Source organism: Rhinolophus sinicus, chromosome 8 (genome assembly GCF_057876585.1).
Source record: "Rhinolophus sinicus isolate RSI-liver-muscle chromosome 8, RSI-T2T, whole genome shotgun sequence".
NCBI classification, from domain to species: domain Eukaryota; kingdom Metazoa; phylum Chordata; class Mammalia; order Chiroptera; family Rhinolophidae; genus Rhinolophus; species Rhinolophus sinicus.
The window spans coordinates 50,075,769-50,103,762 of record NC_142508.1 but is presented as its reverse complement, the minus strand read 5'-3'; the positions used below and the strand labels follow the sequence as shown (position 1 = coordinate 50,103,762).

The window sequence follows — 27,994 nt, the reverse complement described above, 5'->3', positions numbered from 1 at the left end:
GCAGGTGGGGAGCCTCGGCCAGACCCGCTCGGGGCACCCTGTGGCAGTAAAGAGGGCATGTAGACCAGGGCCACCGCACCCTGATGCCACCTGGGTGCTGAGGCAGAAGGACAGGTTCCGTCAGGACCACGGCAGGCGCTGTGCCCAGCAGCTCCTTCACTTCCTCCCTCTGCCTACGGTCGTTATTTACCACATTGTTGTCCTTATTTGTGTGGTAACCACAGATGAAGGCTTAGGGGTGAGCACTCTTTATTACTGTTTCGAGTTTAGGGCCTGAGTTAGACTTACCTGCAGGATAATGGGAAAAAATTCTCTATGCCTTTTCTTTCAGGCGTTGTAGGAAAATGTTCACGAGGAATGACAGTATGACTTGAATATGGCTTTTTCCCAAGACATCTCAAAATATTTTAACAAACGTTTTGTGTGTTTTTTTAAACTCCCACAGTGGCTCCCTGGGTAGTGACTTGGAACTCGAGCCTTGATTGGGATTGGGGTCAGGATTCAGGGGCAGCAGTGGGTGGGGTCGGCCGGAACTCCTGTTCTAGAGACACTGCGTTGACAGACCAGGTTACCTGGAGTCCTCGGAGGGCTTTGTTCTCCCTGAACCAGACCTCAGGAAGCGGTTTCCTCCCCGTTGTTTTGGTAGTTACCAGATACTTTGCCTTAACTTGCCAGCGATTCCTGAAGATGGGAGGCGGCCAGCCCATGTGGGCCACACAAGTCGGGCTCCCAGCAGTGCTGTGTGAATGGCCTGTGCTGAGACTCTCTTAGTGAGAAATCTAGGCCTTGGTCTTACAGTTAGGAATTCTGTCTTGAGAACTAAAAGAGGTTGCAATCGTGGGGCATGCTAACGTGGCTCCTTGAAGAATTAGACTGGCTTTGTGGGCCTGAGAGATTAGCGTAGGGACGGAGGTTCAGGAAGGCAAGTTTCCACCTGGCTGGGGTTTTGTCCTCTTTACCCTGGGGTCTACATGGCCTAACCCAGGGTTGGACACACGGTCAGCACTCAGTGTGTGTTCCAGACGCACAAGGAGGAATCGTCTAATTTGAGAGGTTTCCCCATGGGAGGGATTGCTGTGGACATGGTGTCCCCCTGTCTGGAGGTGCTTCTCCACGCTGATGTGCAGGCAGGCTCCTTGGAATCGTGTTATATTCAGATCGTGATTTAGTACATCTGGGCAGAGCCCAAAACTCTGCATTTTGAACAAGTGCCGAGTGGTGCCTCTAGCTATTCTAGACCACACGTGAGTGGCGAGGTGTTGAGTCCCTTAAGTCGTGGTTGGGTTGTTGGGCTGCCAACCTTTAAATGCTTCTGACCTTGTGACTAGAGACTCAGGTGGTCTTTACCTCCCTCTCACATCTGATCTCTGCTGTATGGCTGGTGATTTCATAATTTCTTTTTTATGCTTACTTTAGTGTTTGTTTCTTTTCCAGTTATTAGTGTTTCTTTCAATTGGATGATGATAATTCAGTTTCATGGTAGTTGCATTGTTTTCATTTACTTTGTTTCTTTGTTTATAAACATGTCAGCCTTTCCTCTAAGATGCTGTGGGTGCACATGCCTCTTGGGTGCTGCTGGCCTCTCGTGGGTGGTGAATAGCTGCTGTGTGAGCAGGTCTGTAGTGCCTGTGTCCCCTGGCAGGCTCAGCTCTGGGACCGTGAGCTCAGTGTCTCAGGATGTATCAGTTGGAATAGCCTCTGTCTGAGAAACCTCATCAGCTGGCTGACCCCAGGTGACTTTGGAAGAAGAACAGAATCAGCAGCACCTTTCACGGCCTGAGTGACGAGCTGTCTACTCAGGTGCGTGCGCACTTGTGCCCAGGCGCAGGGCCGTCCTCGTTTTCCTGTGTGGTCAGCTCTCGGGAGATGGATACTGTTGTACACATAAGAGCACTGCTGCCTCGACCTCGGTCTCTGTGCCAGGTGTTTGGAGGGCAGCAAACCCAGCCATGGGTGGGGAAGGAGGAGGGTGGCATTCAAGGTAGGGCTTTAAAAAAAAAAAAAACCACTAGAGGGAGATGAGCATAATTATATTCCCTCAGCCTTTAGGTGTTTATTTGTCTAGAGAGAATGAAGAATGAGTTTCTTCTGAGTTACGATATTTAGTCTCACGCTCCTATTCATAAACGCTGCCACGTGCTGCCTTCCTGCATCGTTTGCTAGAGGCCGGAGGTTTCCCGGTCCGAGGGCTGCCTCCTCGCCAGTGCTGGAATCGAACAAGTTTTCAGAGAAACACAGAACGTATTCTTCTTTTAATAAACTTTGTAACAAGTACCTAGCTTTGTCAAAGCTGGTGATTTAATTGTTCTTTATTTTAATATACTGCATACATGGCTAAAATTAGGTAAAGCAAAAAATAGATGGTTAGTTAAAGGGACTTCTGGGATTTTTGTCATTGTCTTTTATGCATACTCTTTGCCTAGCATCTGTTATTTAAGGGTATTCTGGTGGCAGAAATAATCCAGTAAATGTAATAAAGCCAGGATTCCATTCATTTGGAATGGGTAGCAATTCCAGTTGGGGATGTCTTGTTTCCTTTTGAATTATCAGCAGACAAGAAATAAACTTCCAAATAAATGGTATAAATGAGATTTTTAGCCAAGGTTAGTATTGCCAATTTGAACACAACCGGTAAAACCACCAGTTTCAACAGATTTAAAAAAAAATCAATTTATTAAAACATTTGTATTGCACTCTCCTATCTGGCAACACTGTATAAACTTGATAGGTGCTGGAGTTTAAGGTGGCTACATTTTATTGTTTAAAATGCAGTTCACTGTTTTTTCACACAGGTCTCATTGGTGAGTTGAAGACCTTAGGTGGGCGGCTATTTAGTGCCCAATATGTTAGCGTTGCAGAGAACCATCTCTTGACAGCCCCACTGCATGCAAATCTGTTTGTGCAGCTGTTTTTCCCCTGGATGCAGAAAAGGGTCAGGCGGGGGAAGGGTGGAGGCCCGTTGGGTGTGCACCCCTTGTGTTTCACGCTCTTCCAGTAGGCGGTGTGGTCCAGGTCCACCTCAGCACTGTCCCTCGACCTCTTCTCTGGTCACTTGCTGTAGATCTTGGTCTGTTCTTGATCACAAGTCACTAGTGTACATTTTCACACTGGAGTTTGATTTCAGTATAAATTATAAAACATGGATTTTAACTGGTCTTCATATATAAATATAGGGAGCTAAATTTAAATGGTAAATTCAATCATTTGAATCTCAGGTTGGGAAACCACTTACATCAGACCCGTAAGTCATATCTCCTACAGTTTTTTTAGAACCCTGGGGACTGTGATTCTTCTTGGTTATATTTTTGAAAACCAGCAATATCAGTTGATTTTTTTCTTAACGTTGGAGCAGAAATTGTCTGGCAATGTATTTAGTTATATAGGCCTTATTAACTAGCAGAATGGATTTTCAATGTTTTGGTACCCTGTTAAAGAAGTTTGAGAAAGTGTTTTTCCTTGCATATTTTTAAGGTGATATTTTAAAATGTTGGCACCTATAATTTTTCATGATACTTGGAAATAATTTAAAAGGATGTAATTTCTGACACATTGCTATAGTTTACTTTTAAAAATGTTTGCAGTAGAATCTGTATATCATATCAATTTGATGCCCACCATTAAATTATTTAAAAAATGCATGAAAAGTTTTCCTTCGGTTATCAGACATTTTACATCTTTTCTTCTTGCATCTATATTACTATTCCCCTTCTCTCACAGAATTTCATTCTAATATAATAATGTTTTTCTGTTTAAAAGTTTTTTATTGATAAATCCATCCTAATTCTCTACAACAAAAATATGTAAAAATTAAAATGTTTTTTCTGAGCCCTTAGTGTTTAAGAAAATTCTTCTGATTGAGATATCATTACAATTAAAATTAATACACAACATCAAAACAAATGTATCTCATTTTGGATTAAACATAGAAAGTGAAATTTTATTGGAAGTGTATCTTTAAATGCATGGGCAGAGCTTTTTTCTGTAGTTAAATTATCCAAGGACACATATTACTTAATTGCTGTTCTAAAATAATTTAATATCAGTTTAGTCCTATTTTTCATTTTGTCGATACATCCTGAGGAAATTCATTTAAATGAGTAGATGAGAATCATTTGTGTTGGTGAATAGTCAATTTTTTAGCTTCCTTCTGTCTACAGGTCAGAAATCTGCATTATCTAATGCTTATTACTAATGAGCTCTCCAAATGCCGTGCTCTCCATTGGGACACGTTGACTCAGGTCTTGGGATGAAGAACTTCCTTTCCTCTTCTGTGGGAGTCTGGGGTCGGGGAAGAGAAGGCAGCCAGAGGTGTGCAGGTGCGGCTCGTCTGCCAGCTGCTCTGAGCGCCGTCTGTTTCCCCACAGAGAGCATCATGACCACACCACCGCCCGCCAGTGAGATGCCCCAGCCCCAGCCGCAGGCCCTGCACTACGCCCTGGCCAATGCCCAGCAGGTCCAGATCCATCAGATCGGAGAGGACGGACAGGTCCAAGTAGTATGTACCCTTCTGCCGGAATGAATTGGAGGGAGGGCGCGGCAGGGAGGGAGCTCTGGGGAGCAGCGAGATCGGCTCTCTGTGGGTTTCTGGATCACGTGGACAGCCTGGGATGAGGGAAGAGTGCCACCTTAGAGTAGAAGTAGTTAGGGGTGGGGGCTCTTACATTTCATAATGAGGGTGGGTACCAGGTGACGGTGTCATTGTCATGGGCCCTTTGTGGCCTCCCTGCTTTGCTGCACCTGGTGGTCACTGTCAGCTCTAAGGGACCCTGCTGCTGCCCGTCCTCCTGGGAGGCGTCAGAGATACTTCCTCATTTTGGAAACATGGGCACCTGTGTAAAGGGGGAAGAAAAGGGACTTTCCTTCTGGGGTCAGTGGCAAAAGCTGGTGGCCTTAGTTACTGCATAGCATTTCCTTTGGATTGTGGGTCCTGCACTCAGCCTGTGTGGACCGTTAGCTGAGTGGTGAACCCACACAGCCTCGTCGTCCTGCCCCTCGTGGTGCCGGCCCAGGGCGGAATGCCTCCAGAGCCTTCACGGATCCTGTGGCCGAGGTCTCGGGGGCAGGAACTTTGCTAGGGAACAGGACATTTTCAGCGTGCCCCGGGGGCCTGGTGATGTTTGAGTCACACCCAGCCTCTCGCTGTACACCTGCATCGCAGGGCTTTCTCCTGGAACCCTGATTCCCGTCGCAGGGCAGCCTCGGCTCGATGTTGCACTCAGCACACGGCCTGGAAAGGTGTGGGCTTCCAGAAAGTGCTATGAGGACTGTTAAATGGACATTTTCTTTTTCCAACGGAGATGAAGCAGTTATGAATAGTGAATTCTTTGTTTAATGGACAGTCACAAAGGCAATTACTCTTATCTTATTAGTAAGAAAGTCTGTGAAAGAATTCCAGAATAGATAACTTAGATACCGGGTTCACATAGACATAGTAAAATTAAAGCAATAGAAAATTCTACAATAGTTTAAGGTCCATTTTTATTAAGCTAGAATGTTAAATAAGACCATAGATATTCATTTCATTGAGCAAAGTTAAGGTTTATAGGAATTAACTGTCTGCCTGTATCTACAAATATAACTGCGTTGTAGTTGGGTGCTTTCGGGTTTTTTTTTTTGGGGGGGAAGCCACATTTATTAGTGTTTAGCTGTTTACGTAGTCATGTAAGTGTTTCTTTGATTAAAAAAAAATTGCCTGACCTGTCTTCAGTGTAGATGCACAACTGCCCTCCCCGCAACCCCACACCCCCGTGTAGCCACCCAGCACTCCCAGACCCTGCCTGGCTGTTCCATGAGGTTTCAGGTCCCTCTGAGTTGATAGTATGATATATTTTTTTTTAATTCTGATATTCTGGAAAATTTCTTTTCCTTTTCTATGTGTCCTTCACATTCTGAAATTTGCTTGTTTAGTAACATTTAAAGACTTAATTGATTTTTCCTAGGCCTCATCGCTCCTTTAAGGATTACTGCAAAATGTTCTATAGGTGTTCCGTACTAAACGTTTCGTTTCAAGAGGCTATTAAGTGGCTTATCCCCTGCACATACTGTCTTTTCTTGAATTGTGAGCAGATAATAAAGAACAGAAGTTTCAGAAAGCGTTTCTTGTTTCCTCTGGTTTTGATTTTCTTCTGATGCTTCTTGTTGTCTTCTCTCTCTGCGGATCCCACAGGGTCACCTCCACATCGCCCAGGTGCCTCAGGGGGAGCAGGTGCAGATCACGCAGGACAGCGAGGTGAGTGGCGACCGCCAGTGCTGCCGCAGGCCCTCCCTGTGCCGGGCTCCCCACACTCTGATCTTTGTCAAATGAGGTGGACAAGTGGCAGTCCCCAGACACCATGGACGTCCAGCCATGGACTCTCATTTCCTTGGGCACAAACTCCAGGCCCTGCCTGTCCTCTTGCCCTTGTACTGCCAGCTTATCTGTGTGGCCCATCTGGTTTTCTTTGTAAATACTTGCTTCGTAGAGGATTTTGCTCCTGGCTGGAGCTGCCCTCTGAACACCCCCTTTCTCCCTTCCCGTGCTGCTTCCCGTCTTCCCACCTGAGATGTAGACCTACCTCCCAGCACAGCTCCAGCCCTGCTCTCCCACCTGGGGAGCTCCCCGGCATGCTAGCATGGGAAGGGCAGGAGGGGAGGCTCTGCCCCTGTGACTGCACGTGTTCTCACCTCCACGAGCCTCAGCTCCGTCTCTGCCCTGTGGGACCAATGCCCGTTTTGTGGGGAGGCGGGGAATCTGGTGAGATAGCGCGTGCACGTCCTGTGAGCTTTCAGCGCAGCTTGACCGGCTCTCCACACACATGGCGCTTCTAGGATTGCCTCAGCTGCCTTAAGTTCACGAGAGCCAAGCTTCTGGTCAGGGTGTCAGGGCTTTGGCATTCCACGTTTCATGAATTCTCATCCATGATCAGGATAGAATGCAGGGCATCCTCCCAGCTATACGAGGGCTGTTCTTCGTGCGCATCAGCTACTGCAGGTGGTCGGTGTGTGAAGGTCCAGTGGGCCGTCTGAATTGTTGGAGGATGAGGCCAGCTGGTCACGTTGCTGGTGTTCTGTGAGCCCCTCAGGTGGACCTTCTCTTTCAAGCTTTCCTGTGCGGGTCACAGGTGGTTGATGGCCATCTGTTGCAGGACATTGTTGACTGTCTCCTGTGGCACAGGGTAGTGCCAGCAGACTCAGTGCACTTGACCTCCTCTGACCTTGTCCCGTGGACGCAGAGCAGTGCACATGTGCGCTACTGACCAAGTGTGGTGTGGGACGGCGTACCCCTTGCAGTGTGGGCCGGGAGCTGAAGAACATACTTATTTCTAGGCTGTGGAGATAGTAGCAGCTTTGTGCCTGAGCTGCACTGTGGTGTGTTGTTACACGGGTGTCGGGTTTCCTCACACACCAATTGCGAAAGCAGCTACAGACCCAGCAGTGATCGTGCAAATCCTGAATCGTCAAAGAGCCTTTCAGGAGAAGCTCTCCAGGGAAGTGTTTGACTAGTTAAGTGGTGCCTGATGGCTTTTCAGAGCTGCTTTGTGGACATTTCTCCTCGTATTCTAGCAGCAACCTAGGAAGTAGATAAGACCTTAGTGCCCTCTTGACTTTTTAGTTCCCAGAACCTAGGGGGCTAAGGTGGAGGGGGCCGTAATTTGCTCACTGACTCGTGTATGAGATGCTTGCTGAGCTGCCGTTTCGTGCAGTTCGCTGTGCTGGCTGTTGCTGCTGTGTTGAAATGTGAGTTAGAGGCTCCTGACAGCGTACAGGAGCTGATTGTGCCAGGAAGGCCACAAGTGACGTGCATTCACTGGTGCAGAGAACACGAGACTGGTGGGAGAGGGGATCCAGGGTGCTTTAGGAGGGAATTGCTTTCATTTGGATCCCACAGGCTTATCAGTGGGCCCGGCGTGCAAAGGGGAGAGATGAGCCGAGGGGAGAACGAGCATACCTGGCTGAGTGAATTCCACTGTGTGGAAAAATAAGATGCCTGGTCAAGTGGGGGGATTGATTCATTCATAGGAATACTTACTTCACCAATTGGCATGTGGCCAAACAATTGAAGGGGAGAAAGCCCGCTGGTGGGGCTGCAGCATCGATCTGAGGAAGGAGAGCAGCAAACAGTGAACTTGGAGATGGTCCTGGAAGTCCTGATTGTGAAAGTTAAGGAGCTTGACGGTGATGGGAGAGGAATCTGTGGGCTCACCCTCACATGGGTTGTACAGGAGATGTGAAGAGTGGAGCAGGAGACCGGCAGGCTATGGGATGTCTTGTTGAGGGGCAGGGAGGCTTCATTTGGAAAGGCACAGACAAGTTAAGGCCAAACTAACAATTTAAAGGTGTCGTTTTGGAAGGCACACATGATCAGAATGCTTGATTTGCTGGTAGCCATTGGAAAGGAAGGAAAACTGATGTAATAGTAAAAGGGAAAATCAGCATACATTTGCTTTTATGTTGTTTTTGCCAAAAAGTCATTAGAATGCTTCTTGAATTTCAATTTTTTAATCAATTTTGCTCTTTTATTTTTTCAGTTTTCATAACTGAATCCCTCTTGTGTATATAATCCAGTATTTTTTGTTTCCATTAGGAATTGAATGCAATGAATTAGAAGAAATTGCTGAGAATACTAATGGTTCCTTTGTCATAAGTTATAATATGCAATTGTCTTCTTATCACAATGAAATCTTACCTTGTTCATTTAAAAATTAAGTTATTGTTTTGTCAAAATGAGGATATCTGCAAAGAGACATTTAGCAGAACCTACCAGACTTAAAGCAATTATTATTATTTTTTAAACAAGTGAAAATGAATTTCCAACTTGTGAGATCCTACTAGGCCCGTGGTCTAGTTAATTGCTTTGTGTCCTGTCAATTTGCTGGTTGTGATAATGTTACACGGGTCCTCTCAATACCACTTTTGGTTCTTCTTGTAAGTCTAAACTTGTTTCAATATAAAAAGAAGAAAATGACATTTTCATTTGGGGTCAGGGTGGGGGGGGTACAATGATTTTTTTGAGTTTGTTTTTATAAGGAAAAATAGTACCTGTAAATTCAGGTTAAGTATTTTGTTTGGGGGGGTCCTATTGCTTGCTACAAGGGTTGAGTTTTTGTAGAATTGATGTTAATGGTTTTGCTGTTTATTCACAAATGGCGTGGGGAAGATCCTATCTCTGTCTCATTGTGTCTTGAAGTCCTTTTTGTGCTTGATCTCTCTTTTTTTTCATCCATTTTGCAGGGCAATCTACAGATACACCACGTGGGACAGGATGGGCAGGTAAGTGCTCCTCACCTGCCTTCACTTTGTGTCTGCTTGCTGTCGTGGATCATTAGACGTTGCATTGCCACAGGGAAGGAGCGAGGAGGAAGAGGGTGGAACAGTGTTAGCCCTGGGGAAATGTTGGCTGTATTCCTGGTGGCCAAGGACGTCCTGAAGGACGAGGACATGTGGACTGCAGCGCTCTGGGCTACATCGGCTTCTTTTTGGGGGTTCAGGTAGCTCTTTGCCTTCCAGATGAAACACCCCCATTTGCTGATCACCGTTTTCTGTAAGTTTGCATGAATATTGTCAATGACCGTGTTTGTACAGTAGCTATACTCGTATATCAGAATATGGTAGGTTTGTTTGTGGGTATTACTGACAAACTCCAGCCACTGCCTGTTTTCTAAATTCAGACAAGTAACTGAAACAGTCATTGAACACACTCAATATGAATTGTCTTCACAAAGTGAAGTGTGCCAACTGTGAGGGTTTCCAGGGAGTGATTTGCTTTCTAAGATCAAGTGAAATTGCTGGTGAATTCGAGGATTAAAATTTACGTGTCCTTTTGACAAGTTTCCATTCAAGTTTCATTTGTAACCTCTGAATAATTATGAACTAGAGTCTGGATGATCTCCCATTTTTATAACACATAACTTATGAACCATAAACACCGAGTCCATTTACTGTCAAGGTAATAATACTTGTTACTCTCAAAACCAAGTGCACACTTCCTTTGCAACTCCTGTGTGCATTCCCATTGTCATCAGCGAGAGCCTGATGTCTGCCATGAATGGGCTGTGGAGAATGTGTGTCGCTGGCCTGGGAAGCGAGAGGATAGTTACATCCCTTGGATTTTCTGTTGAACCCTCAGGGCGCCTTGGGAGAATTGCGACAGACCTTAAAGCATTTGTTTAAATGGGAGTTTCTTAGTTCGAAAGTTTCATCTTGAACATACACATGAGGTTTTCATCAGAGTCCTGAAGCAATATTAATATACAAATATAACTGCCTTGGAAGAGCCAAGAAGCCAAAGAAACGCAAAATGTGAAAAACCCACAGTTGTTTCTTTGAGCTATTGGGCCAGGCCCAATAGAAATCGGTTTTCAGCAGCTTTTCTCTGATACTTCACTCGGTCAGACAAGAGATGTCCCAGCTGGGGCAGGAGAGGACCGGTCACCAGCAGCAGTTTATCTCTTTGTTTTTGACAGTTTAGTGGTTTGTATTTGTCCTGGGAGTGAAATTTTATCCTGATTAAAATGTTGCTCAACTTTAATTTATGAGCAAAGTAAGTCTATTACCTTTGATTTTCCTGTTTGTTTGTGTTTCTATTCCTGAGCAAAATTCCACTGGAGACTTTGAAATTAGTCGGGGTTTCATATGGTGTCACTGTGTATGGTTAGAGACAACACCATCCCTAATAAGTCATGCAGGCGGAGAACCCAACTTTTGTGGACAGGTACGGCAGGCACAGGAGCTCCAGCCACAGTTTTCAACTCAGGAGGGACTCCTAGAGTTTACTTCGCAAGAGCCACCTTCTGGAAATTTCCCAAACAAGAGTGCTTTCTGTGTTCGCCCCTTCTTCACACTCACCAGCTGCTGCTGCCTTGCTTATGTTCACGTTCGTGCCTCATCGGCCTGTTCCACGCGAGCAGCCCTGATTTACCACTGATTCACGTCTGGGCAGGCGCGTCTTCCTCCAGGTTCCCACGGACTCTTAGCAACCTTGCTACAAAATAAATAGAACTACTGCACCATCTACTTTTCTGTGTTACACACATAATAATTTATTAGTCACCTATAAAATCTCTTGCTGCCTTCCCACCTCTACCTGATTCTCATCATGGGTCACATTTGTGGGACCTTCAGTTAAGGACAGAACTTCAAGGCAGGACTAACGCTGATGGTGGCCAGAGGAATTTTAGTATTTGGTACCTTCTGTTCGTAGGAAGCCCCCTTTTTCTGTTAAATCTGTTTTAGCGAATCCTTTCTTGTTTTCCTTTGGAAATCGTTTTTTGTATTTTGTCATTGGTCCAGTTCTTGTTCCTGTTAAGTTACCCAGCTCATCACAGCCTTGTTTTCTACATTGACCGTGTACTTGTGACACAGAAGGGTGTTTCGCAAGATGCAGAACACCCCACTCAACTGGATGTCACCGATCGGGCTGGCTAAGAAGCGCAGCCTGCTGCAGGCAGGGGTGTCTGCCGTGTCATCGCCCCGCTCTGCCCCTGCCACCTCCGCCTCTGCTCTCCATCTCCCTGCCCTTCCCTTTCCCTCCCTGCCTCCTCTCTTTCCCATGCCCATGAGAGGACAGTCCCGGGGTCCTAGGGCTCTTTCGCCTTCATCCACATGCAGCCCCCGAATCTTCCCTCACGTAACGTTCCCGACAGCTACTCTCCAGTTTTATGGGGGGAAGGTGTTGAATGGCTGCCATGACTCTGGGGAACAGAAAATCCTCCTGAATTATAGAAGCCCGCAAAAAAATGTATTATTGACGTAATTGAAAAATTACGTAAAAATTGCATAATATACTCGTGTGCAAAATTACATCTATCTTTTTGAGTTCAGAGGTTTAGTGACCCTCTCATCAGCTTCATGTTAAATTCTTATTCAGTACGTGTAAGTGCCATTTAAAGTTGACTATGTGGCAACACTGGGAATCCTTACGGAGCAGCTAAACATGACACGGGCTGATGGCCCAGGAGTCTCCCTTCCTGATGCTGGGCGTTGGCAAGCCTCTTCTCACTTCTGTTCCATGTTAGGGTCATGTTTATCCTGGGTTTTCTTTTTTCTACTTCTAAGATACGTGTTGCTAGTCTTGCTTGTGTTGGCGGAGTGTTTTCTCAGTCAGTGCGCAGGTTCTGTGAAAGTACCTCTCCCTTTGTTACCAGGCAGGAGAGGGGAAGGAAGCGCGCGGTGTGCTGACTGCAGCTGCCTGTGGTGGGATTTGTAAGGTCAAGTCCGCAGCAAACTTCGTTTCCAGCAGGGAGATCTGATGTCTTCCTGTCATGTGGAGTTTATTATACTGCATTTACATAATCCTGTAACATGGTTCTGACAGTGGACCATACTTTCTGAATCATACATTTTCTTCAAATTAAATAGCAGAGGACTCTAGTCCCCGCCCATGCGGGGATGTGGCACCTGGCAGGTCTGCTGTGGGTACTTTACAGCAGTGCCCAGTGCTTCTCAAATGTGGGAAGGAAGGATCTGGAAAGACGAACAACTTGCAGACCCCCAGAGAACTGGAGGCTTAGCTGGAATCCGCACTCAGGGAGTGGTGAGCAGGCTTGAGGCAGCCCTGAACCACGTCGGGTGTGCATGTTTCCTCTTCTTTTCCTTCCGCTTTCGGCCATGCCCATCTTCATGTAGTGGTCATTCCTCATCCTGCATCTAATCTGCTGTTTTGGGGGAAAGCCAGGTGGCCAGATTTGTTAGGGCTGAAATTAAGATGCTGTCACTAATTCTGGTCGTGGACTCTGGAGAAAGATGCACGGGCCTGAGGCTGGTCCTTTAGCTATTCACACGTGTCTCTGGCTTTGTTCCAGATGGTTCTTGGTGTTGAAAGTCACGTTATTCAACAAATTCAAACTGTGCTGATTTCTCTTGTCCCCACTTTGACCATAGGTACTAGTGGAGTGTAGGCGATTTCTTACTACTAACTACTACATACTACTGTCCTTTCTTAGTGAGTATTTTTAAATTAACTCATTTATCGTGTGCCTTCATGTTGTCCTTGTAAAGAAGGTGAGGGAGAGAAGGAGCCCTGTCCCAGAGGGTCAGTTGCAGCTGCTCTGTTCTGGGAGGCCCTGCTGGGAACAGCCTGGGATGTTGAGCCAGCCTCCGCCAGCAACAGAGAGGCTTTTCTCCATGGGGGCCTGCAGCCATGTTGGACCTAATGCACCTGAATCTCCCACTTACTCTCTGTCAGAGAAAGTTAGGGTTGTGGGGCTCCTCCCACCCCCAGTAGGTCAGCAGTGAGAGGTAAAGCACCTGTCCAGGGCTCTTGCCCCGCTGGCCACACCTGCATCGGTGCACTCCCATGGTGCTGCCTCCTGAGACCTTTGCTTTGGCCACGAAGTTAGGCCCAGCTTTGGGTGGGATGTGGTTTGGAAGAGAGCTGGGTGGGTGGGAGGGTTGTAACTGGGATCTAAGTCTTGCCTCGGTGCTGCCACTCCGTGAGTGCGTCGTCTTAGGGCAGAGACTTCACTTCTTTTGCTTGGGTTTTCTCGTCACTGAAAGGAGACCTGCTTCAGGAAGTTGTGCCTTCATCAAGAGCAGAAGGCTGCCCAGTGCTCAGCCTGGCATTTGGGTGGCACTTGATAGATGCTCATTGTCCGCTCAGCTGCCTCTCTGAGAAAGTGGGTGCATTTGTCCCAACCCTCAGAGACTGCCCCTGCAGGCAGGGCATGAGAGTGGTGAATGGACTCTGAAGGAAGAAGTTTTTACTTTCCACACTCAAAGTAAGGTCTGTTCTGTTCTCGAGTGATGTCCCTGCGCTGTGACCCTTAGAAATTCTTGATGTAGAGTCTGGCAGAGAACATTCCTTTAGTTTTATTGTGTGTGTGTGTGTGTGTGTGTGTGTGTGTGTGTGTGAGAGAGAGAGAGAGAGAGAGAGATTTTTGGAGACATTATTTAGAAAGCTATACTCGTATACTTAAAGCATTAGTTAGAAAATGTTCCCTTCCTTGTTAAAATTATAGCCATGAATGAGCCTTTCAGAGAAAGCAGATCCTCTGAGCCTCATCACTGTGAAACAATTTAGATTAGAACTTAGCTATTTAAAATGAATTAAAATTATTTGTTAAATGCCAAACGTAATATAAACATGTTTTAGTCATGTTAGGGAACTGTTACCACGTGGAATCTTGGATGGCAGGAGGCATTATGTTGGTGTTATTGAAAATCCCAGATTATGTTTCACGGTGCTGCCAAGGTTTGGGCCTGCCTGGCGAGTAACACAGCGCCGGACGCTGGGATGGAAAAAGGCTGTGGACGCTTATCCTAATTCCATGGAGAAAACTTCCAGTCACATTTCTTACCAAACATTCATTAGGGAGAATGACCATCTTGGTCAAGGCAGCCTTTTCATGTGTTGCAGTGAGCGTGCTCCTTTCCCTGAACCAGGAAGCCAAGTGTGGCCGAGCAGGAACAGACCAGTCCTCAGAGCATCCACGTTAGTGGGAAGGCCAAGGCACAGAGTTCGGTTCGGGCTAACTTTGGTGACCGTGTTTTCTTGACCTTGCTTTTTCGTACATAGAAAATCCTTGTAAAGTTATATGGACATTTTAACCTTGGCAAGTCATTTTTGAAGACCTTTTAAATGAATAATACAGGATTACAACCTGGCCCAGTTTTGAGCATTGATTAAGAATGATGTGGTTAAAAAGGTTTTGGGAGTAACCCTTAAATTCCGATTAATGGTGCTTAGTGTTCCAGTAACACAGTGTTTGTCTTTTTTTACTGGAACTTCTTCGGCCATAGCCCATAAAGTCTCGGCTTCTGTCACTCAGCGGTTTGCATCTTGCCATCCAGGAGCCTCATTACTTCCAGTGCTACGCCGGCCTGATGGTTCTGCTCCTTGCGACACTGGCTGTTCTTTAGGGGAAAGTGAGGAGTCAAGCGAAACGATGCCATTACGGAGGAGAGGAAACGTTCACTTTTTGTCCTGGGCGCCTTTGCTGTGAGTACATGTTCTAGGAAGCAGAGGCCTGTGGCGTGGGCTGACAGTCGTGTGTGCTTCCTGCCTCCGTCGGCCCAGAGAACAGGAGCCCAAGGCGCTTGGTGGACAGGCCATGTTACTTGAAAGTCACACTCTTCCTGGGAAACCAGAGTATCTCTGAAACCCCTTTCAAGGTTTAAGATTTGGATGAGCCTCAGAAGTGGGGCCTGCCACCCCCAATCCCCACATAGTACAGCAGATCAGCACCCGGAGCTGGAGTCCAGGGCCCCTTCACTCACCAGGTGAGCTCAGGAAGGTGTCTGGTTAGCCGGGTGCGCTCATATCTTGCGATGATTTGCCAGAAGAACTTTTTCAGGTGAGATGGGGAAAATAGGCAGGATTCCCCTCAGAGAATGAGCGGGGATGGGGGATACACAGAGCCTGGGGTTACTCTCAGTCCCACTCTTCACTCATCCCGCCTCACCTGTGGGACAGGTAAAGCTGGCTCCGGACAGCAAAGCCTGCGCATGGTGGGGTCTGGTGGAATAGAGTGTAGTGTGCGTCTCTGTTCTGTGAGCCCTTGTTAGAGATCAAAGGGAAGCACTCGTGCGTGTGAGTCAGAGTTTGGCCCTAGTGAGGCATCCGCACTCTTCAGATCCTGGCTCTTCCTAAAATGCACTGGACAGCAAGACTTAAGGGCTTGGGGGCTTTCTAGTCGGATGTCTAAGTGGGAACAATGACAGTACGTTCCAGCCCATCCCAAACTCACACCTTTTCCCAGATACCACTAAAACACTCTCACAACTCTTTTTTATGTCCACAGAGGATTTCTGCTTAAGTCAAAGCCTTTAAAGCACCAATGACCTAACTTGATAGTGATTCATGAACTTGTTGCTGGTGTGTTTTGTGCACGTTGCAGTAGTTCACTAAAATGTTGGGTGTGAATATGCTGTCTCTTTACATGGCTGGGACTAGGTACTATAACGAAATAATTTTAAAGATATTAATCTAAATTTGAACCAATTTCGCAGTGCCCCCAGGTGTTGGCAGAAGCAAACTCTGGGCTTCAGGGGCTAACACTTAGGCAAGTGTAGGGAAGCTGACAGCCGATACTTTTAAACCACTGGAGCCAAGACAATAGGGCAAGCTCAGATGTAATCACAGCTCACGCCAACCTCTCAGAAATCACGTGCAACTCTAACAGTTGACTGCGAGGTTTTTATAACAGTTTTTCAGTTTGAATGGGGAATTTGGGGTAAAAATTGCCAAGTGCTTACAGGGAATCATGGGATACACAAAGTTTAGATAGCAAGACGTACATGGTTTAGATGTGATTATTTTGTTGTGATTGAACACTTAGCCAACTCAAAATAATTTTCAGAAGTATCTAATCAGTTGGAGAAATAACTAAACAATCTGGCTCAGTCTAGGAGATTGCATTACAATTATAGAATTAAACATGGAAGTAGAGAGATTATGCGGAGAGGTTAAATTTGAGTAGTGGAGGAAAGAAGCAGCCAAAAAGAAAGGACTTTTTTTCTGAAAAGATTCCCAGTATCAAATTGGCTTCCACAAAACAAATTGTGACATGCAAGTATAAAGTACTAAAGTTTACATCTGCCTGACCAGTTGGGGAGATAATGGTTTTGAACCTGTGATGTGTGCCTCAGCAGCGGGTTTTGTGGAGTCAACACAGGAGACGGGCCCAGCTTTGGCACCACAGTGGAAGCAAGAGTGCTCTGAGGTCACACGCTCGGTGACATGAAGCTCTCAGCCACATGACTTCATATCAAAACCAGACATCTCCTGTAACTCATTTAAGTGAACTGAATCGAAAAGGCTGTATTTTTTTTCCTCTCTGTGTTCTCCAAAGATAATTGTTTTCTTGGGGGGTTAGATTGCATAAGGCATAGAAAATATGTTGTTTTAATTAGAGCATAATGTAATAACTCAACAAATTAAGAACATTCTTTAGGAGAGAGCGGGCATGTGGGCTTGGTTTCCAGTCCTTTGCCAGCTGAGCATTTCAGTCTCATTAACAAGGATGTGAGTCCTTCGCTGTTGGGTTAATTCGGATATTTCAGGCACGATCAACTGGAATAAATGCAGTTAAACACAGACAAGGCACTCGCATTTAGTGTGTGTTCTGCCTTTGCGACATCGACTCTTGATGATTGCTTTGAGCATTTTGTGTTTCTAGTGAAACCACATAAGTGGTTTGTCTCCACTTAGTCATGTAAGTGGGAACGATGATTGAATAAGAAGTTAGCGTGTCCATACAAATCGCAGACATTATTAATTCGTGTTGGTATTGCAGTACAGAGGATTCTAGTTCTAAAACTGCCTAAATTCAAAAACCAGTCAGTGAGTCACGCACGATTCAATTGTATGAAAGTACAAACAACCAGAAATCCATACATTTGTATAAGTAAGTACTGTGTGTGTGTGTGTGTGTGTGTGTGTGTGTGTGTGTTCTATTATTTGGTAGTAAGTTGCAAACACCAAAAACTTTATCATAGAACTTATAAGCACAAGGACACTTCCCTACACAACCAGTTTGTCACTCTTGTTTCAGTTACTGCTTGGTGTATTAACAAATCACCCCAAAGCTTAGGGCTGAAGATGAGGACCTTTCATTATCTTTCATGACTCTGAGTTTATTGGGCTCCTCGGGTGGTGGTTCTGCTCCAAGTGGTGTCCCTGGGATCGCCTGGGGTCATCTGGAGGCTTAGCGGGCTGCCCTGCCTGGGGGCTCACTCCTGGGGCTGAAGCGTGCTGATCCATGGCCAGTGTCTCAGCTGGGCTGTCCACCTGAGCCCGTGGTTCTCCTTTGTGCAGGCTCCCCCACGTGGCAGTGTTCCAGGAGGGGATATAACTGGCATTCAAGAGCGGAGGCTGTGGGCCCTGCAAACCCCCGTGGTAACCATGTTTCCAGTACAGTATGGGACATACGTGCCAGTATCTTGAATTGGGAAGGATGAGGGACGAGGTTGCCTGCAAGGAGGGATACGGCATCTCTTAGCATCCATGCTGTGGCTCGACTCTGAGCTCTTTAGGCAGGGCCCGTGCCATATGCAGGGCCTGTGTCCTGCCTGAGTGCCTGGGAGGCATGCAGGAAGCGTGGGCTGCACGGGAGTCCTGGTTTCACTCAGGCACGGACCACAGGGCCAAGCACACAAGAGGCCCACAGGAAGCGTGGGCCCGCAGTTCGGTGACGCTAAGGCAAGGTACCGCTGCAGTTACAAGGACGGATATGTTTCCACATAGTCATTTATTGGGTGAATCACGTGCTAGAACCCCCAGACATAACCTTTTCTGTTCAGGCTGTTGGGTTGGAGGTGAGTCTGTCAATGCCAGTGTCATGACCTCAGGCAGACACCTGCCCACCCACCCGTGTGGCATAAAATTCACATTGAGAACGTTTACGTGATTGATTAATTCTGTGCTTTGTTGAGGCAGCTTTGCTAATGATAAAGTCAGATGCATTTTCATAATTATACATTGTTAATTATTGAACTGTTAAAAGAGTCATAACATTTTCTTTTTTGCATTTAAAAAATTTAGATTTTTAAAATATAGATTTATACTATTTCCGAGATATCTTTTGCATTCCATTCATCTTATTTCTTTGGGGAGTCTAAGAAAATAAAGCAAAGACCTGAACATTTATTCATGTGACTAAGAAATAATGCTCCAAAAACAGTCTGTTTTTGGATACTGTGTTCCCTTGAAAATAAGACCTAGCCAGACAGTCAACTCTAATGCATCTTTTGGAGCAAAAATTAATATAAGACCCTGTCTTATTTTACTATAATATAAGACCGGGTATAATATATAATATAATATAATATAATATAATATAATATAATATAATATAATATAATATAATATAATATAAAATGTATAATATAATATAATACCGGGTCTTATATTAATTTTTGCTCCAAAAGACACATTAGAGCTGATTGTCTGGCTAAGGCTTATTTTCAGGGAAATACGGTAATTGGCAGCTTCTGGTGGCTGACCTCAAATTCCTCTTGGAGTACCATGTCTGAGGCTGCTCTCTGTTTACTGAGCTCTTCAACACCCAAGGACAGGCACCCGTTCCTGAGAGTGTGCTAGTGCATTCTTTGTTTTAGTTAATACTAAGTTGCTAATAAAGATCAAAACACAACCAAGAAGAACACATCAGGGGTTCTTTTAGCCTAGATGTAATGTATCAAGGTTCCCCATCATATAAAATTACCTTCAGATACTAAACTATGCCTTCCCTTCCAAAGCATCGCAGGGAGCTAGTTGCCTGCCTGCAGTGACTCAGATGTCCCTTTCCGGATCTGGTCACGTGCTTTGTCCTACGTCGTAACTTCTTTGGTAGAATTCTGTAGAGGAAATGAGGTAAGTTCAGGAACTAGGTGAGTGTTACTCCCCTTTTACACACGAGGACAGTAGGTAGTAGCTGTTCCAGGATTGTGGAAGGAGGGGAAGTCAGGGAGGGATCCAGAACCCAACTCATCTGATGACTCCTGAAGGGCCAAACTGGCGCCAGTTCTCTACTGCTACCACCGTTTCCACCATCATCACTGCCACCACCACCACCCCACCACCACCATCACCGAGGCAGCACAACCGCTGTCACCACCACCACCATCACTGCCATTGTCACCACCACCATCACCACCGAGGAATCGAGTGAGTTGTTTGTCATGAGCTGTGGCCTAATCTGTCTTTCCTTCTCATTTCCTTCTCTACCTCTTTCTGTTTTGACGGAAATGACAGTGCTTCCTTTGCCCAGCTCTTAGGAATTTTTTGGGGGGTGAGGTCACCAAAGCTATGAAAATGTACAAGAAAAGTAAGGGACAAATCCGTGGGAGCTGTTTCCTGCCTTGTTACATTGTGCGTGCAGGAGGCCCTCAGGTGTGGGGCAGAACCGTGCACAGGGCTGCTTCCAGGTACAGGCTACATGCGCAGTGTGGAATTTGGATCTAGTAGACTGAGACTTAGTAAGATTTGAATACTCACTTTGTAATAAACTCTGTTGCTAGGCAATATTATGTCTTGAAACATTCAAATCGGGGTCAGTTATTCCTCTACATTTGAGAGATTTCTAGCCACCTGGGAAATCTCTCAAGTCTTGGGCTTTAGTCATGCTGCTGCTTAGATCATGAATCATGAAATGGTTTAGTACTGTTTCCACTAGATGGATATTTTGATATTGATAGGTACCCCCGCCCCAGTGGTAGCTAATATCACCTACGATGTATATGAAAAAGTTCTTAAATGTCTATAGGCTCAACAATGTCAGATCACTTGGTAACCAGGGAGATTTTGTGTGTGTTCTGGTAAGCCCATCTTTGTAATAATACACGACACACACACACACACACACACACACACACACACACACACACACACAAAATACATATGCAGAGGGTGCCCAAAAAACGTTTTAAGAAAGGAAAACTATATTAAAATTGTAATACTCAGTATATACTGATAACAAAAGATGAATACAAGTCACGTTTGACTTCTGCAATTACAAGAGGTGCTCAAAATGGTTACCATCAGCGTCCAGACATTTCTGATTACGGCGAACTACTGCTTGAGCAACGTAGACCAAAGTGTCCATTTGAATACACCCGGGTATAGTAAACCAAGTTAAGCAGCATAGTGATAAATCCAGGTTATTCTCATTGTGTATCTGTGAGAGAACGTTACTAATATCCAGCTAACAACAGCTTTGGCATTTGTTTTTCTTTTAATTAAGGTTTATTGGGGTGACAGTTGTTAAGCGTTGGCATTCTTTAAACTTTTAAACCTCTTTTGAGTTCATTGGCATTTGTGTCCCTCCTTATACTTTGCTTCAAAGTAAATTTCAGTAGCTTTCAGAATTTTTTCCATGAAACGAGGCCTTCTAAACCCAGCTGGGAAAAAGCTTAAAAGAGATGGGAAGTAGCTAGCATTTGATGTGTAGGACTTTTTTGGAGTGGGTGAGCAAAAGGGGTTTGTGTGTGTGGAGGGGGTGTGTGTGGGACATGTGTATAGGGGGTGTGTATATATAAGGGGAGTTTGTGTGCGGCGTATGTGTATAGTGTATGTACATAGGGCTTGTGTGTTTGTATAGGATGTGTGTGTGTAGGGGGTGTGTTTTGTGTGTGTGCACAGCCTGCCTTTATCTGTAGCAGTAAATGTCTCCTCTATTTCCGGGAGGCTTTAGTCCACTTTTAATGGTTTGTCACACACTGGGGAGAACAATGTCAGCCTCCCAGATGGCATACACTGATCACTTCACTTCTAATAAAAATGTTCCCTTCAAGAAAATATGTTCCTGCATTGCATGCCAAAACACAAACAGAAATCTTGGAGAACCTAGGTAGCTCAGGGAATTCATCCCTTATGGAAAAGCTTCCATACCAGAAATGGTGGAAAATATAATTTAATTTAAGCCATAAAAGGTCAGAGTGGAGTGAGTTTGGTGTTGACTAGTTCCAAAATACATCCTAGAAAAGTCACGAAAACAACTGTGGGTCTCCTGCTGCCTGGTCGAGGAGCCTGGCCCGCCGGCAGCCCTGGATTGAGCGAGACGCTGTGGGTTTGTCACCCTGTCTGAGGCAGCTGGCCCGGATGGGACAAGGGGCCCACAGTATTTCCTGCTGCTGGCTCTAATTCTTCAGGAATCTGTTTGGTCCCCAACAGAGGCTTGTTATATGAAGCAAAACGGACCAGATGCCAGTGCGCACAGAAGACCTGAGAACTCAATGTGCTGTAGCTTCTGGCCTCCCCTAAGCAGGGAGGGGGTCTCGGGCTAAGTGACCATCAGTTGGGAACGCTGCGGTGTTCCTTTGGGCTTATCTTGTCGCTACAGTTGTAACAGACAAGACCACATCAGGTCAGGAATGACCAGGAAAAAGCTGGACAACAGTTTGGGCTGAGCAGGGTATTATAATATTTTTAGAGAGAAGTTAGATGAAATGATTACCTATATATACATTTTCAGTACTTAGGTAGTTGAAACTATGATGTCTTTGAAGGGGCTCATATTAGTGGCGGCTGCAGTAGTGTAGCTTTATAATAAAATCCCAAAGATGTTTCTGATGGTTTGGACACATCACACAATAGTCAATGGACCCAGGGCCGCCTTGAGCCCCTTTGGTTGGGTCCCACATCAAAGTCTTGTGAAGTCAGGGTAATTGAAGACATTTTGCAAAACTCTTCCATTTTTAAGTAGCATATGTTCATCGATAATTTTAATCACGAGTAATAACCTGGAAACGTACAGAAAAATACTTCCTTAAACTTCACAGCTCAGTAACCTGAAAAATTGTGACTTCTGAGTAATTCCAAATTTCTTTTCAGTGGGACCCAAGTTGTAGAACTTTTACTATATAAATAAGTTTGGGTGATTTCTTCGGGCTTTTCTGAAGCTTCTTTTAAACGTGTCTGTTTCCTGCTAATGGGCCTGCTGTGTCATGAGTAGGAACTGCCACCTGATTGGGTGCACAGCCCAAGCCCATGTCTGGGGCCCGGCCAGTATAACCTGTTGGTTTGAATGGCCAGGCAGAGCATTCAAGGAATGTGTAAAGGATTCTTTAGTCCCAAGGGTTCTATTCCAGAAGCCATCAGAGCAGCTGCTGTCAGTTGAAAGGAAGTCAAGTTACCACTGCTGCACCAGGAACTTAATTTCTGACTTCTGGCTTGTGGAGAGTGAAGGGTGGGAGGTGAGATTTTAGAAGCAGGAATGAACCTTGGCACTCTGTCATGAGCTCCAGATGTTTCATTTCTTTAGAGACAGAGAAATTGGTAATGGAAGATACCTATTAGGACATTTCATTCCTGTTCTGACCAGGCCACAGCTTTCCCCTCGTGTAAACTCGAGGATCTCTGACTTGCCCGTATTTATAAATTGGTAGATTGTTCTTCATGCCCTTAACTGTGGTCATGTTTGGACTAGGGTGGTTCCATTCCAGAACGGAAGAGTGGTAGGCAGTGGAGAACACTTGAGAGGAATCAGGCTGAGAGGGTTCCGTGGTTTGTACTGTGTCCCGCTGTTGCTGGTCTCCATGGTCTAGAGATTTCAGGATCATGTCATCTTCCTCCCAGGGCCCTGAGCAGGGAAGAAGGGGGTCCATCAGAGGAACTGCCACCAGACTGTCCAGTGGTGAGAGGCGTGAGCAAGTGGGGCCTGCGGTGTCCTGAGTTCTGACAGATAAGAAGACACCAATGAGCCTGACTGAAAATCTCATAGGCCTCGAACCATTTATATGACAGAATTACTGCAGAAGGAAGAAAATTTCAAGCACAGGGTCATTCCCCACCTTTTACTCACTTTGAGAGGGAACCATTGAGCGATTATTTAATTCACTGTGTTTATGAGGGGTCCTTTATCTAGAAACCATAGTTCCTGTCTGATCAGGGTACCTGGTGAAATTGTTAAAGCTCCTGCTTTAACAGTGTGTTGAAATGAGTAAAAGCGAATCCTATGTGTGTTAACGCACTCGCTGACCTGTGGGAAACTGAAGGACATGAAAACGCAGATTCCTGTCTTTCCCATCAGGAGCCTTTGATTGTAGGCGTTTTCACACCGACAGGCTTATGGAGCACATGCAGACAGGACCAGACAGTGCTGTCTACAGAAGGATTTATGTTTAGAAATTTGGCACAATCCATAGCAGAACCAGTGCAAGTGCTACTGTGTTTCCCCCAAAATAAGACCCAGTCGGACAATCAGCTCTAATGCATCTTTGGGAGCAAAAATTAATATAAGACCTGGTCTTATTTTAGTATAATATAATAGAAGACTTGGTCTTACATAAAACCTGGTCTTATAGTAAAATAAGACCCGGTCTTAGATTAATTTTTGCTCCCAAAGACGCATTAGAGCTGATTGTCCGACTGGGTCTTATTTTGGGGGAAACACACGGTATTATGACTTTTTATGCAGTTGCAGAGCAGAGGTTGATTTCTGATCAAGTAACATACCAAAGTGTCAGGATGATTCCCCTTATTCTGAGCAGCTGGAAGGTTCCACGTTTCCTCTCACTCAGATAATGAGAATATTTGCAAGTATTTGGTAAAATCCACTATCACCTTTCTTCACATTTCCTCTAAGGATTTGCAGTCCAAAAATGAAATGAAAATATGTGTGACATGCCACTGGGTTTGGGTTGGAGAGAAAGTATAATGTCTGAGACCATCAGAGGGTGTGTGTGTGTGTGTGTGTGTGTGTGTGTGTGTGTGTGTAAGAGAAAAATGGACGGGAGGGGAGAGATTAAGAACACATTAAACTGGTAGCTGCTCTGTGTATAATATACATTCAGAGCAGACAGATAATCTAGAGATGATTTTTATGTGTATACAAATATAGTCACTTATTGTTAAAATTTAAGCCATTGTTTCATGTTGACTTCCAAAGTAAAACAAAAAGCTTGTAAAGTAACCCAGATTAATTTTTAATTCTCCCTGTTCATCTGCCCTGTTGAGCTATTGCATTTGCTTTCAGTAACTCTTTTCACTTCATGTTCCTGTGTCATCACCTGTACACACAGCACTCAGTACTGTCCACTTGGTATTAGGGACGGTCCATAGAAATTAGCCCTGTGCCTGTTACTGAAAGTTGCTCTAAGCTCTGAGGATGGCGTTCCAGCTGGCAAAAGATGCAAGTCGAGGTGTACAGGTGGAAGCCCCTAGAATAGAGAGCCAACAGCCCAGTGCAGATGTGCCTATCCGCTAATGAATGTCTTACGTCACCAAGAGTGGGGCAGGCAGTGACAGAGCAGTGAGACATGAAGCTGCCTAGGCCAGATGACAGACATGGGCCACCAGCCCCAGGCCACTGGTGGGCCCATCACATTCAGTCGAAAACAGTTGGGTAAATCGGGCCTAGTTATTGGAAGGTTTGCAAAAAGAGGATGGAAAATTGTGTCTCCTCAAAAATAGTTCCTCAGATGTAAGCAACTGGCTAATCTTTTTGAGAAAAATTGTCTTATTACATTTGGGAGGATGCTCCATTGGCACCTGAGTTGCGTTCCCCCCGTGTTGGAGAATGCACCAGGGGCAAACGATCCCTGATTGATTGGCCGGTGTTGAGCCAAGAGACAAGTCGGCCAAAAAGAAACTGAATGCAGGCCTTGAGGCTGTTTTCTCTTCTTAACAAAGGCCAAAGTAGAGGGGATTTAGCATAATTTCCCTTGTTGTTCTAAGGGGAAATTATTTTTAAAGTCAAATGAGGCTCTTGAAGTTTCTTAGTTATATGACTTGTTGTGTAATCATTCTTTTCACTTTTTTCTAACACATCTCCGTCACACACAAGTGATTGGCTCCAGCCTCATGGTGTGATGGGAGCGGCCCAGAGGAGCTGCCACAACTGTGTTCAAAGCCTCTTCTGTTTGGTTGTATTTTTACTGGCCTCTGATCCTGGGCACATACGTTAGCCTCTGAGGCCCTGTTTCCTCCTGGCAAAGTGGAGCTAATGATAACAAACAAGATGGCATCTGTGCCGAGTGCCCAGCGCACAGCTGAGGCCCCGGGACCCCGGCCAGCCCTGCTGCTCCCTCGCAAATGCACTCGCCCTGGTGGTCCTGCCCACCGGCCAGAGCTCCGGGTGCTTATCTGCTCAGGTTCAGAATGGTGATCGAGGGGCTCTTCTGATGACTAAAACAGCCTGTGTGATCCTGACACCTGCAGCCATCAGCAGCAGCCAGGACGTCCCCAGAGAGGACACACTGTGTTAGAGCAGGATGCAGGGGCTTCCCTGTTACCGGCCTTTCATGTACGATCTCTGCTCTCCTGGCTCGGCCCTCCGTCGGCTCCGTCACCCACTGGCCCATGAGGGGTACGGGAAGAGGGAGCTCCAGGTCTTCATTCCACTGATCTGCCCCTGGGCGCTGGCCTGGCTGCATCCTCACCCTGGGCTCAGCTTGAACTTGTAGCTTGAACTCCATATGTGCAAAACTGTGTTTTCTGAGACGGAATCATTTACAGAAGCAAGCCCTCCCTATCTCCCTCCCTCCTTCCCTCTCATTCGGAGTTACTGTGGCGGTATTTTGTTGTTTTCAGTGCAGGAGTGATAGCGTGAACACAGCCCCATGCTGGGTATGATATGGAAACACATTGTCGAGCGTGAACTCACTCTTCCCAGGCAGCCCACACTCTCCTCCCCGGAGGTGGCCCAGCGTTGGCTGAGTGTGAAGAGTTGCTTTTCGGGTGTTTTTCACTTGGACAAAGTTTAAAGAAATCCTTTACACCTGAAGTTTACCGTTTGCATCGTTTCTGACTCCTGGTGTCAATCTGGTTTCGCAATGGGGTGCCTGGAGCACCGTGCAGTGAGAACGAGCAGTTGTCTTGTTGTGTCTGCACAACATGTTTGAGAATGGCATGCTGTGCTTTAACAGGGCAAACGATTCCTGGTCCCACCTGGAGGGCACACAGGGGAGAGGACAGGACGCTGGTTTGGTTTCTGCTAAGTCCTTCAAGGCCGCAACCCCCCCCCCCCCCGCCCCGCCAAGACTGCGGCGCTCTAAAAGGGCCGTCGTCCTGCCTGTCTTACGTTTTGCTTTCTAGAGGTTAGAAACGTGGTCTCTCAGTGTCGAGGGACCAAGGCGAATGCTCTGTGAAATCCCCAGATTCAAAATGCTCCCAGAGAAACACTCCATGGCGGCGGGAGTCCAGGGATATGCTGAAGGGATTCCTCCTAACTTGAACTTGAAATGTATATAAAGTAGGTCTTTCCGGACCATTGAACAGAAAACAGTGTATGTTTAAATAAGAATGTCCCTTCCATTGGAAAGTCCTAGAAAATTAACACCATTGGATTTCAAACCCAAGGCTGATCTATCAGAGGTGCCTGTGGGTCTGTTAGTGGATTTTTCTTTCGCAGGGATCTGTCCTTCCAGCCGTTTCCAAACATGTCCAGAATTTCTTGACTTGGTCTCTCACCAAGCTGGACCCTTTTGGTGATTAAACAGTTCTTGAAACTTCCTCTCCTCAGGATGTCTTTCCCACCACACAAGAAGGAAGATAAAGATGTTTATCTACCGTCACTCTCTGAGTGTGGGCGGCTCTAACAGAACGCCACAGACTGGGAGTTTAAGCGGCAGACAGCTATTCCTCACAGTTCTGGGGGCTGGAAGTCCAAGATCAGGGTGCCGGTCCAGTTGGGTTCTGGTGAGGACCCTCTTCCTGGTTCTGTCCTCCCATGGCCTTGCTTGGGGTGCGCATGGAGAGAGCCAGTGACCCCCTTCCTCTGAGAAGGGCACTAATCCCGTCGTAGAGGCCCCACCCCCACAGCCTCATCTAACCCTAATCACCTCCCAAAGGGCCCACCTCCAAACACCATCACTTGGGGAAATTAGGGCTTCAACGTATGAATTGGGGGGAAGGACACAAACGTTTAGTCCAGAGTGTCCTGCCTGTTCTAAGAAAGGATGGACTGAGTTCTGCTGTGGATGCAGAAAGGGGATTTGGGCCTGAAAATATCTGTGGTTACTTGGTCCTAGTCACCTTGGCCAGGCAGTAATTGCACTCTGTCTTACCTCAGCATGGAATTTCCTGAGCCGTTGCGTCAGATGGGCAGGTTCCTGGAGAGTTCTAAGCCCCAGGTGGGGTTGGATCCCAGCGGCTATTTGCACGGCAGGTCTTGGTGAAGGGAGAGAGTGGTCGCAAGAGCTGGCCCTGCCCAGTACTGATTCAGACAAGGGACGCACCATTAGCTTGTAGGAGGAGGTGCCCCTTCTCTTGCAGGTTAATTAGAAATTGGTCCAATGGTGGCCAGTTCTTCTCAGTGGGAAATTGGAATCTGGCTTTTTAAGAGACCATTGCTCATGTCTTCTGAAGTTTGGCTGCTTTCTTATGATGGTCCTTAAGCAACAGGAGAGGTTTAAGATTCATGCCCGCATCTGGTTCCTCTTGTCTGCAGCCCAGCCCTGCCGTGTTCCTATCTGTCATGCCGGCTGATGTCACTCGTGCACTAGCCACGCAGGGTCAGGACCTGTCTGCACTGGACCCAGTGCAGACCCACTCCCACACCTGTTGGGGAGTGTCCAGGAAGACTGAGGCCCTGACATTTGGGAGAAGGTCGTTGGTTGTCCCATTGAAAGGGCAGAGGGC

The 27,994-nt window shown here is 46.1% G+C and overlaps 1 protein-coding gene across 10 annotated transcripts in view; it reads left to right on the top strand.

Moving 5' to 3' along the window:
• BANP (BTG3 associated nuclear protein) overlaps window positions 1-27,994 on the top strand; it is a 117,786-nt gene that overhangs the window by 73,956 nt on the left and 15,836 nt on the right. For 7 of the 10 annotated variants that reach the window (XM_019742730.3, XM_019742729.3, XM_074314465.2 and 4 more), the window contains 3 exons: window positions 4,365-4,495; window positions 6,158-6,229; window positions 9,211-9,249. In XM_019742730.3, coding sequence (XP_019598289.1) covers window positions 4,365-4,495; window positions 6,158-6,229; window positions 9,211-9,249 — 242 coding nt within the window. The remainder of the gene's footprint in view (window positions 1-4,364; window positions 4,496-6,157; window positions 6,230-9,210; window positions 9,250-27,994) is intronic. The other 3 variants (XM_074314467.2, XM_019742736.3, XM_019742733.3) reach the window with 1 other exon arrangement.